At 30.8% G+C, this 14211-nt stretch overlaps 2 protein-coding genes across 2 annotated transcripts; both read left to right on the forward strand.

The window, feature by feature from the left end:
* The first annotated feature begins 7890 nt into the window (after window positions 1–7890).
* Window positions 7891–8590, forward strand: LOC112773201 (signaling peptide TAXIMIN 2). The gene is made up of 2 exons (XM_025818268.3): window positions 7891–8148; window positions 8268–8590. The coding sequence occupies exons 1-2, from the start codon at window positions 8030–8032 to the stop codon at window positions 8389–8391; spliced, it is 243 nt and encodes an 80-aa protein (XP_025674053.1). The 5' UTR covers window positions 7891–8029; the 3' UTR covers window positions 8392–8590.
* Window positions 8591–9646: 1056 nt separating this feature from the next.
* Window positions 9647–13749, forward strand: LOC112770666 (uncharacterized). Its single transcript, XM_025815003.2, has 3 exons — window positions 9647–10023; window positions 10120–10562; window positions 12912–13749. The coding sequence occupies exons 1-3, from the start codon at window positions 9859–9861 to the stop codon at window positions 13348–13350; spliced, it is 1047 nt and encodes a 348-aa protein (XP_025670788.1). The 5' UTR covers window positions 9647–9858; the 3' UTR covers window positions 13351–13749.
* Window positions 13750–14211: the final 462 nt, after the last annotated feature.

Below are 14211 nucleotides of genomic sequence, written 5' to 3' on the forward strand. Positions count from 1 at the left end.
TTTTTAAATTTCACTTCCAATTTTGCGTTATTTGTTCTATTACTCACTTTCTATAATCACTGTTCGTGGAAGAAGACTAGTTTAATTTCGAATTCAGTAGTTGATCATAGTTGTTTATGTTGGTGTTAGTTAGATTGATGGCCAGTGATACATGCTCCTCAAGCACGAGACGAAGCAGAGGTGGAGACGGCGGACAACACAAACTCAAAGTTGGATATGCAACCCTAAATTCGCTGCAACCTGAGAATGTGAAAGATGGTGTGTCTCCAAGATGCTTCTGCAGAAAATATGCCATCTTTTACATGTCAAAGACAAATAACCCGAATAGACTATGTTTTGGATGCCCATTATTAAAGGTAAGATCGCAATTCTTCATGTATGCATACTAAGTTTAAGCTAAAATTGGGTTAAATTATGATTTATTAGATTGGAGGTTTAAACTCTGGATTTTGTTGATTTTTCCTGGGTCAAGTTGTTGTGGATGTGATTTTGCAATGTTGAAAATTTTCTGAGAATTGGATATGCAAAATGATTTGATTTCGTAAGCAGTTTGATGTTGAATTGGGTTGATCTTGTAGATGACTTAATATTGGAGCTGGTTAATTTTGAAAAATAATTGAGGTTGGAAAAAATTTTATTTATTGGAAATAAATCTAATTAGATAAATAAATTAATTTTGAAATGATTTGACATCGAACCTGATCTAATATCAAAACTAGTTTAAAAATTAGAAAGGATTTTTAAGAATTTGAGTTTAGGGATTAATTACAGTGATATATGTATATTAGATTGAATGGGAGTGTTTTGTACCAACATATATTCATTGTGTTCAATTCGATTTAGGTGAAACAACCACATTACAAATTCTTTATGTGGGTTGATGACCACATTGTAAGACTCAGAGGCGTGGAGCAAACAAGGGCATTGGGTGACAACAAGCCGAATGATGATGAAGAATATTTGAGAAAAAAAGAATTGGAGAACATGATGACAGATCTAGAGGAAAGAATAGTAAACCTAGAGAAGAGAAAAAGCATTAACTGTTGTGTCAAGGGCTTAAAGCAATTATCAAGTAACGCAAGTAATTCAAATGATTTTGGCATTGAAGAAGTGGTCTCAGGTTTTTTGTATGATAAGTTTCAAAAAGAAGTCGTGAATCTGAGGAAGTCTTGTGAAGTTGAAGACAGTAACTTGCAAGCCAAAGATGAAGAAATTAAGGTAGTGTTGATAGCCATTAATTAATGCCTTGTCACATAAGCATCCTTCTGATATTGAACTAAAGATTTTAGATGTTGTTTATTTCAGATGCTTGCAATGAAAGGTGATGGACTGATAGAAGCCATGGAAGTAGAGTTGAAGAAAATGAAGATAGAAGCAGCTGCAAGAGAGAAGGAGGTTTCGTCATCAAAGACGGATGAAAAGAAGAAAACCAGAATCACAAGCACCTCTAAAAGGTTTAATAACTTAACATTAACTTTCATGTTTGTTCTGTTTATCGAAGATTACAGTATGACTTTGTTATTAAATTGGTGCAGGATGACGAAAGATCATTGATGATTCTTTGTTTGGAGATAGTTCGAGGCAAATTAGTTATCTATGAAAGTCTGTGATTTTTTCTTCTATAATGTAAATGCAAAATTGAGAGAAAAGAAAAGATAAAAAAACTGGTGTTGCAGTTTCCTGAAATAAACTTTCATTGACAAAAACTCAGTATTGGAATTTGATTATGTATATACTGACGTGTTCTTGTTCTACATATAGATCCATGTACATGATATGGTCTATGATTGTGACTTGTGGGTTAGTTATACTAGTTTGTCCATAATTTAAATAGCATAAAATTGCTATTATCTTGGAGTAACTTGTCCAAATTTCAGGAATAATAAATTTCAATCTCCTAACATGGAAGCGTAACATTGCAATCATGTTATAATTCAATGGTTGGCAAGTCTGTAAAAGTCTCAAGCATAAAAATTAAAAAAAATTACAGATTTCTATTGGACTCCCCTAACAGTAATCATCTAGCCACCACAATAGATAATTGACACCCGACTAGTGTCTTCATTAATCTAGTACATCACCAAACTTCACAACGTTTATTTTTCATTATGATCTAGTAATATTCAATGAATGTGTGGGTTATTGCAGGCCTGACTATATAAAGGTTAAGTTGGGTTATCCTCCAACACAGTAAAAATCCCGGAAATTAGGATTCTTTATATTTTCACGTGCATTTCTCTGAAGATGCCACCCGCATAACCGATGGGTCGTATCAGGAAGAACATTCTTGATTGCATCTCGCATGGCAAGGTCTCCATCGGTTATAACTGCTTTAGGATGTTTCCCACCCATTGCTTCAACAAATGTTTCCAACAACCACTTATACGTATCTGTCGTTTCGTTCGATAGTAGACCAAAGCCGAAAATAACAGTCTACCCATGATGATTGCATCCGGAGAAAATAACCAAAGGTTTGTTGTATTTATTCTTCTTGTACGTTGAATCAAAGGCAATAATATCTCCAAAGCAGTGATAGTCGACAATTGGTTGCCCGTCTGCCCAAAATATATGCTCAAGTCTATGGTCACTAGTGAACGTATACTTCCCAAAGAACAGCAGATCATTGTTTGACTTTCCAATCAAATAGTTTATTGCTGTATTGGCATCCCCATTTTTTAATTTTGATCTACGATAACGATCAATATGGTTGTACAAATCTTTGCGTGTGAAGCTAGTATGACAATATCCACCCTTCTGGAATACAATATATCCCATAATATGGCACGTTTTAACACCAAATTATGAAGATTTTTCACTTGGACTTTATCAGTAACAGTGAGACGATGATTGGCTGGAACGAGATGCGCAAATTGGAGGGCGTCAAATCGTGGTTGTGAGATTCCACAAAACATGATACCTTCCATTTACCACAGCCGTAGTCAACCTTGACCTTAAGCTGAGCTGGACACTTGGTTCGCATGAGTGACCTTGCCACCCTTGATCTATTATCCAAATCAAGATACCTCATATTCCTCCAGCCCTCTTTATTGCAAACAAGTTGCCTGCAAATGATTTTACCTTCCTTATCCTTCACAACGTTATCCTTCCTCATTACAAAGCCATGCCAACAAGCATAAGCGTTATAAAATTGGCAAGTTTCATCCTCTGTCCTAAACTCCAGGTTCCAAATATCCTCTACCATTAAATCTGCTATTCTTTTTACACCACAATCTTGTTTACTCTTTCTAGTAAAATCCAACGAATCAACATCATCATCTTCAACATCATCGTGTGCGTTCAGTTCATAATCGAAATCATCACCCAAATCATTATCAGAATCAGTATAACGTTTAAGAGTCTAGTATAACATTTTAATTTCAATGCTCTAAACCTAGCCACAGAATACAACTGGCAAATGTGACTTAAAATTCTAATTCCAGAACATCAACCCAACACCATAAAAAGAGAAATGTTGAAAAGACAGAGACCTCCATTAAAATTAAACTAACCTCAATTAATAAAAAAATTTGAATCGGAGATACCTTGATGACAACCAAAGCTTGAGCTCCAATGAGTAAAAAACTAAACTTGTAGAGAGAGAGACAACCTTAATTAAACACCCGCACGTGATTCGAAGCCGGCTGAAAAATGGGGATGGTAAACCGCCTTCCACCTGCAATAGTTTGTTCATGAGCAGAGGTTAATCTACTAGGTTCACAAAATTCACAACCGGAGTCACACAAAAGTCAGCCTTCGGCCTCACCTAAGTCGACGCCGGTACCTAGCCGATGGAAACAGAGTTCTAGTAATGGCTCCTGTAACTACAAATAACAGAATGAACCTGTGGTTGAAGTGAAGAATAAAAACAGAAAATGGTTGGGTATGTGCCTAAGTCGACGTCGGAACCTAGTCGAGGGAAACGGAGCTCTAGTAATGACTCCTGTAACTCGAAGGAATTAATGCTTGTTAAATGAACCTGGGGTTGAATAATGTGTTGTATAACATACAACGAAGGCTAAAAAACGAAAGAGGGTTGGGTCAGTGGAGGCTATACGTGTTCCTTTTCTCAGAGATGCATGTTGAACTTGAGAAACATATGGAGAGTTTTTTTTTTTTTTTTAGAAATCAATTTAGAGATTAGAAATTATAATTGCAAATGTCCTCCTATATATTATACAATATCTATATACAATAACTATTCATACAATACAATATAGTATATTTATGTTATAGGTTCATTATGAAAATACTAAAAAGTTTGACTATTTAAACTCATCAATTAATGAACGTTTGAATGTTTGTGTTGATCAATGACTGTGATAGTGACACTTAATCAAGGGTAAATAACCCTTACAATTACTTTAGATTTGGAAGAAATCACCTTTCATTATATATTCTTTTGAAAATTTAAAAATTTTTGGTCTTGGGTAAAAGTATATATGGTTGGGGCCTGCGAGCAGGTCAAGGGCCAGAGCCCAAACATAAAAACCTCAGAACCCCACTCTTCCTCACTTAGCCACTACACCTTAAAGTTATAGAACTTTCTTTGGGTTAGGAGTGGTTACCAAAAACAACTAATTTTGGTTCTCATATATGTGGGCTTGGACCATGATTTACGTATTGGAAATTGAAAATCATCGTCGGGTGAGCCCATTTTTTACTTGTTGAAAATAAAAAATGGAGGAGGTGATGACCAAATACAAATCAACGAGTTTACTATGGTAGACATAACATAATACATTTATTTTTACCAATGAACTGTAGCTCACATGATATTTGTCTCTCTTTGCCGTCTAGAGGTAATACATTCCGCTCACCACTAAAAACAAAGATTTTGGAGTTCGACTAAACATACATGAAAGTAAGACCACTCACCAAAAAAGAAACATGAAAACAAGGCTATAGGGAAATGACCTGATCAAGTGAGGAGAATGTGTAGATGACATCACATGCCATTAAAACCTGCTTTGACTAGTAATGATACACATTGATTGCTACGTGGTGATAGTTTAGTATAGGAGTTTGTTGTTATTGTTAAGGTTACTGCTTAATTGATAATTTTTTATGAAAAAACTTCAAAATATAAGTTTTTGAATATATTTATTAGGGTAAAGTTTTTTTTAAGTTCGATAAAAATTTTTAAAATATTTTTAAGTATTTTAATTTTATCTTAAAAATTTTTTATTTACATCAAATTTACTTCTAACGACTAATTTTTAAAAAAAATATAATCAAATACAGGTATAATTTTATAAGAATAATCTTTAATACAAACAAATCAAATATATTTATTATATATTATAATTTGATTAGTCCTAATTTAAAAAAATTATTTATGCAAATAAATTTTTTTTAGACAAGACTAAAATAAAATAAAATTTATGAATATTTTTAAAATATTTTAATAAATTTTAAGAAAAAATATATTTTATCTTATTTATTAGAAAAAACTAAAGATTTATACTAACAATAATCCTAACAAATATCTAAATCTTTTAATATACATAGTTTATGATGATATTAGTGGTGGTGTTTAAGTCAAATATATTCACTTTACGGATTAATAATCAAATAGATGAGTATTTTTTAAATTATTTTTAAAAAATTTTTATCAATTAAATTAATTTTTTAAATATTATAAATTAATTATTTTTGTTATTTGGTTATTCAATTAATAGTTTATAATAATAATTGATAATATAAAATGTTAACGGATAGTAATTAAATATACTAGATATTATGTATGTAAATTAATATTTTATATTATCAATTACTAATAAAAAGCGTTGGTTTAATGATTAAAAAATAAAAATAATTAATTTATAATTTTTAAATAATTAATTTAATTAATAAAATCTTTTAAATATAAATTAAAAAAATCATCATTAGAAATTAATTTCACTGTTAAGTATTAACCCACCATTTCACCGTCAAGAGAGACATGCGCAAATGAGGAAATCGAAATGATTATTGTGGAAACGCGTGAATGTGAATGTACTAAGTACTAACTCATTAAGAATGAAGCCAGTCAATGTCAGCAGACGGTAGCCAACTAACAACGAGTTCCATTAAGAGAAACATAGGAGGAAATTGCATTGCGAATTACCAATATTAACCTCCACCAACAACATACTATGATTACTATCAAAATTAAGAATTTGGATTTTTTAAATTTTAAATTTTTATTTTAAAAATAAAATAAAATATTTTTATTTTTAAATAATTTTTTTATATTTTTTTAATTCTATTTATGAAATAAATAATAAAAAATTATATTTTATTCTCTATAATAAAATTTAAAATTTAGAGAATCTAAATTTTAAAATTATTATTATTAAACTCATCAAATTCGAGAATGATAGAACAGAAAGTTATCACCACATAGGCACATACTATGGTAATTTTTAATATTTAATAGTTAATTTAAACATTTTATATTAGATATTTATTAAAATAATTAATTTTTAATTTAAATAAAATTAATATTCTTTTAAATTAACTCAAAAAAATATTATTTATTTTTTTAAAAAAATTAATTTTAATTTTTTTTGTACCAACTATATTAATTGAAAGAATTTTTTTAATTATAAATATCAACAAGAGTTGATTTTTAAATTTTAATGGTATAAAAAATAAATTTTTAAATAATTGTTTAATGATATATATAAAAAAAGAAATATTTTAATTGTATTGTTAAAAAAATATTACTCAATTTTTTTAAAATATAAAATTTAAAAAATTATTTAATTATTATTTTTGTGTTTTAATTTGTAAATTAGATATTTTGAAATTAATATATATATATAAAAGAACTAACAGTATAGAATATATATTAAAATACAAAATATACATTAAAATGTGTTAAACAATATATATATTTATACACAAATATATAATAGTTAATAGATAATTTAATAACTGGTTTTACATACACATAATAATTTTATTATAAAAATTATTATTATGTTATATATATTTTGTTTTTACGGTCAAAATTTTCTGTCACCGTATAGCGAAAATTACAAAAAAAAATTTAAAAAATAAAAAATTAATTTAAAAAAGTCTAAAATTATTTTATTTTATATTTCTTTATTAATTATGCCTTATTTTATTTTATAATTTTTAGTTACCGTTAAAATAATTAAATATTTAAATATAATAAATTTATAATTATAAATATTAAACTAAATAAAATAATTTTAAGATATTATCTCTTTAGTATTATTAATAACAAATTGAATCTCATCTTGTACATACAGCAATCCATTAGCCAGAAGCAAGTCTTTAAATGAAGTTCAATATCGCGATAAATTAGTTTTTAACTTGCCGAATTATATTTAGACATGTTTATAGGGAGGCAAATAGGTGTGCAAACTGACTAGCTAGAAGTATTCAGATTTCAGAGTCAATCACCAGGTTACAGTTTTATAAACTTGCCTCCTTTAGGTCTTCAGACCTTGCTTATTGATGATTTAACGGGAGTATCTATCTCTCGTATTGTTTTTGTGTAGTCTTTTGCTTTTGGGCTAGTGCCCCGTATTATTACCAAAAAAAAAAAATATCGTAAAAAAAAAATCTCCTTCCATTATATTTCCACCTGCCGAGAGAATCAATTTTTCCTTTAACCAATAATTAGTTATATTTTATCAAAACGGTGAAAGGCTTTTATATTTCATGGGATGAAAAATTAATTTAAGGTATATAAATCAATATAAATTAAAATCGTTAGCCTTCAATCTTTTCCCATAAATTGGATTAGATATGATTTAAGGTATATAATAAGATAAATATATAAGATTTGGGAATGAGGGCATTTCAGTCATGTTTTCCCTAGACAACAATTAAATTGTTTATATATATAGGCGGTGTCTGCGTCATGGTATTGCCTATTATATATCATGCTTCTTGTTTAGAAAAAATCAACCCGTTTTGGTGCACCAAAAAAATTCAACACAACACGCTTTGTGCCTTATATAAAGTCAATTTCCACTTCTCTGATTCTTCTTCTTATTCACATAATCCAATTAAGATGGGAGATTACGATGAAGATGGATGCCAATGCAGGCCATTGGGTTTCTTGATCGGATTACCCTTTGCTCTATTGGCCTTGGTTTTGTCTGTTCTTGGTGCGATTATCTGGGTTCTTGGGTATGTAAATATCTCTGTTTTATATTCATTATTCAATTAAATTTAATTAAATTAAACACAGAAAACATGTGTCGTTTTTATTTAATTTGTTTTTCTTGATTGGAATGTATGTAATGCAGAACAATACTGAGTTGTTTGTGCCCATGCTGCATCTGCTGCACCGGATTGGCCAATTTGGCAGTGAGTCTTGTGAAGCTTCCGGTTCGAATTATTAGGTGGTTCATTCACCAAATTCCTTGTTAGTGGTAGTTTAGTTGTTCCTAGTCATTCTTTGATGCTTCATTCATTGACCAAATTCCTTATTGTTAATTACTTAGGCTCATTACTTTGTAGTCATTACTAAAACTTTGATCCTTTTCATCATTGGATTCTTTATTGTTTTGTAATAGAAGGCAGTTTCAGACTTTCCTGCTTCATATTTGATATCATTCTTTTTCTTTTCTTTGATCTTTTTATAATGCATGACCGCTCTCCGTCTCCTCTTCTCTCTCAAAATGCTCATTTTTCTGTGACGTTCAAGTGCTTGTTCAAAATTATTACAATATCTACCGTTAGCATAAACGTTTAGCACATTTTGATTATGTATAGAAAATTAAAATTAAAATTAAATTTTATTTTTAATCAAAAATAAATTTATTTAAAATAAAAATAGTGTGATTAAGAATAAAATTAAAAAATAAATTTATTTAGAATAAATTAATTGATATAAATAAGAGTAATTTATTTAAATATAATTAAAAATAATTAAATAATTATATATTATAAAAAATTGATATTATTAAAAAATAAAAATAAAATTTATTTTAAAATTAAAAATAAAATAAAATTTAATTAAATATTAAAAAAATTGGTATATTAAAAATAAAAAATATCATTTATATTTTAACGTATATGTATCATATTTTTTTATTAAAATTTATTATTATTTTAATTAATTTGATAATTTTTTTAAAAATAATATTATTTTTATTTTTAATATTTTTGTCTTATTTACAGATCTAATATTTTAAAATTATCTTAATATTATGTTATTGTTAACTTTATTAAAAGATAATATTAAAATAATTTTAAAATATTAAAAATTTAAAAAAGGCTATTTAAAAATTAAGAACAACTTTAAAATTTAATTCCGTTAAAAAAAAAGATTATAGTCTAGACCATACAAGGAGCTTCCTTTTATCTACAACGGTAAGACTCGTAATAAAGTAATAATATACATTTGACTTCGATTTAATATCTACAACTGTGTAAAAAAGCTTGTGAAAATTCAGGTGAAGTCGATTTCATGTGAAGTTGATAGTTGAGAACTGTTAAATAAAAGTTTAGTCAAATCAGTCAAATTATTTAATGATTCTCTAAAGTTTAGTCAAATCAGTCAAATTAGCACCTAAGTTTCCACAGTAAAAAAAACATCAAAATTGATTTTGTGAAAATTCTTCAATAATTAACTAACAAATGAAAATAATTAAAATTGAACAGTAAAACTTGTGGATTTCAGATTTCTAGAACATTCCACAGCATTCTCAAACAATCGAACCATACTTCGAACACCTCCCTGAAATGCCACCATACCCATAAACCCACGCGGAAACCAAGTGCTCTGAATCCCCCTACCGCAGGAAAAACAGAGGAAGAAGAAAGAAAGAAAGAAAGAAAGAGGAAGACAAATCGAAGAGGAGAAAGAGAGAAGAACATCAACCGCCACCGAACATGGGCGTGGACTATTACAAGGTCTTGCAGGTTGATAGAAATGCCACCGAAGATGACCTCAAGAAAGCTTACAGAAAGCTCGCCATGAAATGGCACCCCGACAAGAACCCCAACAACAAAAAAGAAGCTGAAGCCAAGTTCAAGCAAATCTCCGAAGCATATGATGTAAGCTTTAGTTTATTTCTTTATCAATGGGTATTTCAAAATCTCAATTTTTTCTGTATTCAATCAACCCCAAATGATTTTTTTTCATCTGGGTAGGTGCTGAGTGATCCTCAGAAGAGAGCAATCTATGACCAATATGGGGAAGAAGGTTTGAAGGGTCAGGTTCCACCACCTGATGCTGGTTCTGGTGGCGGTGGATCCACCTTCTTTTCCACCGGTGACATGCCGGGGTCGTTTCGGTTCAATCCTCGAAACGCCGATGACATTTTTGCTGAGTTTTTTGGGTTTTCAAGCCCCTTTGGTGGCATGGGAAGGAGCAGTGGCGGTGGCATGAGATCAAGGTTCCCTAATGGGATGTTTGGTGATGACATGTTTGCATCTTTTGGTGAAGGAGGTGGTGGAGCAGGGGTGCACATGAGTCAAGGTGGTCCACGCAAGGCTCCCCCTATTGAGAACAGGCTTCCCTGCACCCTTGAGGACATATATAAAGGCACCACTAAGAAGATGAAGATCTCCAGGGAAATTATTGATGCTAGTGGGTGAGTTTTTGATCTTGCATCTAGTAGCTTTCATTCTAATAATGCTACATTTGGTGCTAGTTGTTTGCTTGGTTACTACTTTCTTATGATAGTACTCGATAGTAGACACAAGTAATTGAGTTCGTTGTTGGGTTTTTACTTTTGATTAGAAACTAATTGGCCTTATAGCATGACTTGCTTTTTCTGGCTCCTTGTTTGGTTAATTTATTCATTAACAAGATGCTCTTATGGCTGCTGTTTGTATCTGATATGTACCAAGTAATTTGTGTACAATATACAATTCAACTAATTCTTCCGGTTGGATCTGTTGTGTGGATACTCTTTTTTAAGTGCTGAACTGTGTACTCTTCATTATTTATTTGTCCCTTTGTTTGGCTTTTTGTTTTCTCAGGTGTGGTTTTTATGGCTTTCATGTGTTTTGGTTTGATGACTTAGGAACGTGGGATATAATATGCCCAACACTATTTCTAGCTTATATTGATCTAGAATCTGTCTTGTGTATGTTGCTATGTGCCATTTCTTTCTTTGTTAAATAAAGTACTTTGCTAGGTAATGAATAACCTAAAAGGATTCCTTCATTAGCCTTAGCATCAAATTTACCAAGTTGAGTTCTCCCATCATAGACATTTCAAATTCACTCTGCATAAGATTAGAAATAAACTCTTCGCATGCATCCAGTTCTCCTCACCAATTGTAGCCTTTTTGTTCAAAGAAAAAGTTGATGGATTGTAAGTATAGTTATGATATATGACTAAAACGATTGATATATAAATGAATTATGCTTTACAAATTATGAATTATAAATTTTGGAATGCATTTAATATCAATTTAGAATTTCTAAGTTTATTGTTTTGAGTTATAATTCACGAAACAAGCTTTTCAAAAGGCTCGTGGGCTTGTTGGGCTTTAAACAGGCTGGGCTCGAGCTTGAAATAAAGCCTATGAGAGGTAATAGGCCTAGGCTTGAGCCATCTATTTACATGGACCAGGCTTGTCAAAGTTAAAGCTCGGCTTGGCTCGGTCCATTTCCACCCCTACCAAGGTGTCAGAGATCTCCACTATATCATCAAGTTTCTAGGATGCTAGAGATTTCCACTATATCATCAAGTTTCTAGGATGCTTGATAAACGAGCACTTGATGTAAAGTGCTTTTCTAAATGGTTTTATTCAAGAGGTTTATGTTGAGCAACCACCGGTGTTGAAGACTTCAAGAAACTGGATCATATTTTTAATCGGAAAAAAAAAATATAGAGAAGAAAAGATAATGAAGGTTCTAGTAATTATTTAAATGTGCCACAATAACAGTACATTATTCCCTGTTAAGCTGTGGAATAAGCAACTGCTGCATTTATTAGGTTAGGGCTTTAGGCAGCCTACATTACACCCTTCTTCTGCAGCTCTTTCCCAGATCCTGTGTAGTGCAGGATGCATGTGCGTGTGCACCAGGCTGCCCCTTTTTTAACTTTGAACATTTGACTTGGAGCTAAGTTGGTGGTTTCTGCATATAGTATTTGTATTGTTTTCTGGGTTGCAGTAGCTATCATACTAGGACTATTGAAGTCTTCTTGGCGTTATAGATTTTCTACATTGGTTTGTATAATTGCATGTAGTTTAACCGTCGTATGGTAAATTTAGATAGCTTACCTGGTTGTGAAAATATGATCTCTTCTTGTGGAAATGCATGAGCTCTAGTTATTAGTAGTTTATAATCTAGAACTTGCAAGATGTGCTGGAGTTCAATTCCGATTGAATATGACATAATTACATATATAGTTTTTGTTGGAATTGAAACTACCAAACATGCTATCATCTAATGTTATACTTGTTTAAAGCTTTATTAAGTTCATGGTGCATTACAATTTCTATATTCATTACCTATACTCTTAAGAACCAGATTTTGTGGGATATATTTTTAAACCATGTAGCACAAACACTTCCTTGAGTTGCTGTGTCTATGTGTTCGACATATTTTGGACAGGGCACTCCATTGACACTCGTATGTGTGTGTTCCCCGTGTTGTGTCTATATCATTGTTTGTTTTAGTATCCATGCTTCATAGTTTTCGAGGCACTATCTGTTGTAACAATGTTTTTCATTTGACTTGATCTTGTATATTGCACATATGATCTTCCAAATCTCCTCCCAATCTAACTGGTATGGCATATTGCTTTGATGGATATGTGACTGTGATGTTTAGTTATTATTTTACCTACTGAAAATATTGGAGCATCTTATGAAATATTATACTTTGTCTTTCCCTTTTTGTTCCGAGTCAATTTTCATAATCTTATTTCTTCTGACTTGAGTTGATTACTGATGACTTTTTTTTTGCTTTCCTTGTGAGTGCAGCAAAACCATGCCAGTGGAGGAGATCTTGACAATTAATGTCAAGCCTGGTTGGAAGAAGGGAACAAAGATCACCTTCCCGGAGAAAGGAAACGAACAACCAAATGTAACGCCTGCAGACCTTGTTTTCATTATCGATGAGAAACCACACAGCGTCTTCACCCGTGAAGGAAATGATCTGATCACAACTCAGAAGATTTCTCTTGTGGAGGCTCTAACCGGATACATGGTAAACCTTACGACGTTGGATGGTAGAAACTTAACAATACCCATCAACAGTGTCATCCATCCAGATTATGAGGAGGTCGTCCCAAGGGAAGGGATGCCGCTTCCAAAGGATCCGTCAAAGAAAGGAAACTTGAGGATCAAATTCAACATCAAGTTCCCAAGTCGGCTCAGCGCCGACCAGAAATCTGGAATCAAGAAACTCCTGGCTGGTTGAAACATTGAGTACTTGGCAGTCCAGCGGCTTTAGTTTATGAAAATGTACATTAGTTACAACAATCTTGAGAGGAGGCAAATGGAAATAATTTGGTTTGGTTGGTTATCATCATATATGTATTCTGGAATTTGGAACATAGTATAGTGATTGAAATTTTTGGTTAGATGCTATCCTCTTCCTGTATGATTGCTTATTAACTGCTGAAAAGAATAGCTTTCTATTATAACTAGCAACTAGCAGTTGATGTGGCAGCAACTTAGAAAACGTTTTCCTTCCAAATTTGGATCAACAGTTGAACATTAACCACATTTGTGCAGGAAGATTTAGTTAGTTTAATTTTATTGCACTGTAAGTATAACAAAACATCAAATAAAATTCATTTACACCATTAACTAATTATATTTTGGGTTTTTGCACAAAAAAAAAAAAAAACTAAAGTTTGATTTGGTAAATTTTTTAAAGAGGTGTTTGTTTTTTAAAAGCACAAACACTTTATTTTGTATTTGGCAAATCAAAAAATTTATGTATGTGTGTTTATCGTTTTTAAGAGTTAGAGGTGTTTTTGAAAGTACTTAAAGAGGATGTTTTGAAGTTGGTTTGTTTTTATTAAAATTAAAAGGTCTGATATAATTTCATACATTAATTAATATTTAAATTTTAGAAGTTATTATAGTATTTTTAAATTTAAAAGCATCTAATGTCTATTATAGTAGTTTAAAAATTTTAAAAATTATTTTAGCAAACGCACTTATTGTTTATGCTTATTAAAGGTTATTTTTAATTTAATTTAGCAAATAGATGTTATTAACTTTTAAAAATTAGTTTTCATAATTTTCTTTTAGAAAAATAAAAGTTTTACCA

This window comes from Arachis hypogaea, chromosome 18 (genome assembly GCF_003086295.3).
Source record: "Arachis hypogaea cultivar Tifrunner chromosome 18, arahy.Tifrunner.gnm2.J5K5, whole genome shotgun sequence".
Lineage (NCBI taxonomy): Eukaryota > Viridiplantae > Streptophyta > Magnoliopsida > Fabales > Fabaceae > Arachis > Arachis hypogaea.

What these genes read in the sequence shown, in the direction of transcription:
- LOC112770666 (XM_025815003.2), top strand. Translation starts at nt 9,859, where the DNA reads ATGGGCGTGGACTATTACAAGGTCTTGCAGGTTGATAGAAATGCCACC. An exon ending in AAATCTCCGAAGCATATGAT is followed by an intron (nt 10,024 to 10,119) that starts GTAAGCTTTAGT and finishes TCATCTGGGTAG; the next exon opens with GTGCTGAGTGATCCTCAGAA. An exon ending in GAAATTATTGATGCTAGTGG is followed by an intron (nt 10,563 to 12,911) that starts GTGAGTTTTTGA and finishes TTGTGAGTGCAG; the next exon opens with CAAAACCATGCCAGTGGAGG.
- LOC112773201 (XM_025818268.3), top strand. Translation starts at nt 8,030, where the DNA reads ATGGGAGATTACGATGAAGATGGATGCCAATGCAGGCCATTGGGTTTC. An exon ending in GCGATTATCTGGGTTCTTGG is followed by an intron (nt 8,149 to 8,267) that starts GTATGTAAATAT and finishes TATGTAATGCAG; the next exon opens with AACAATACTGAGTTGTTTGT.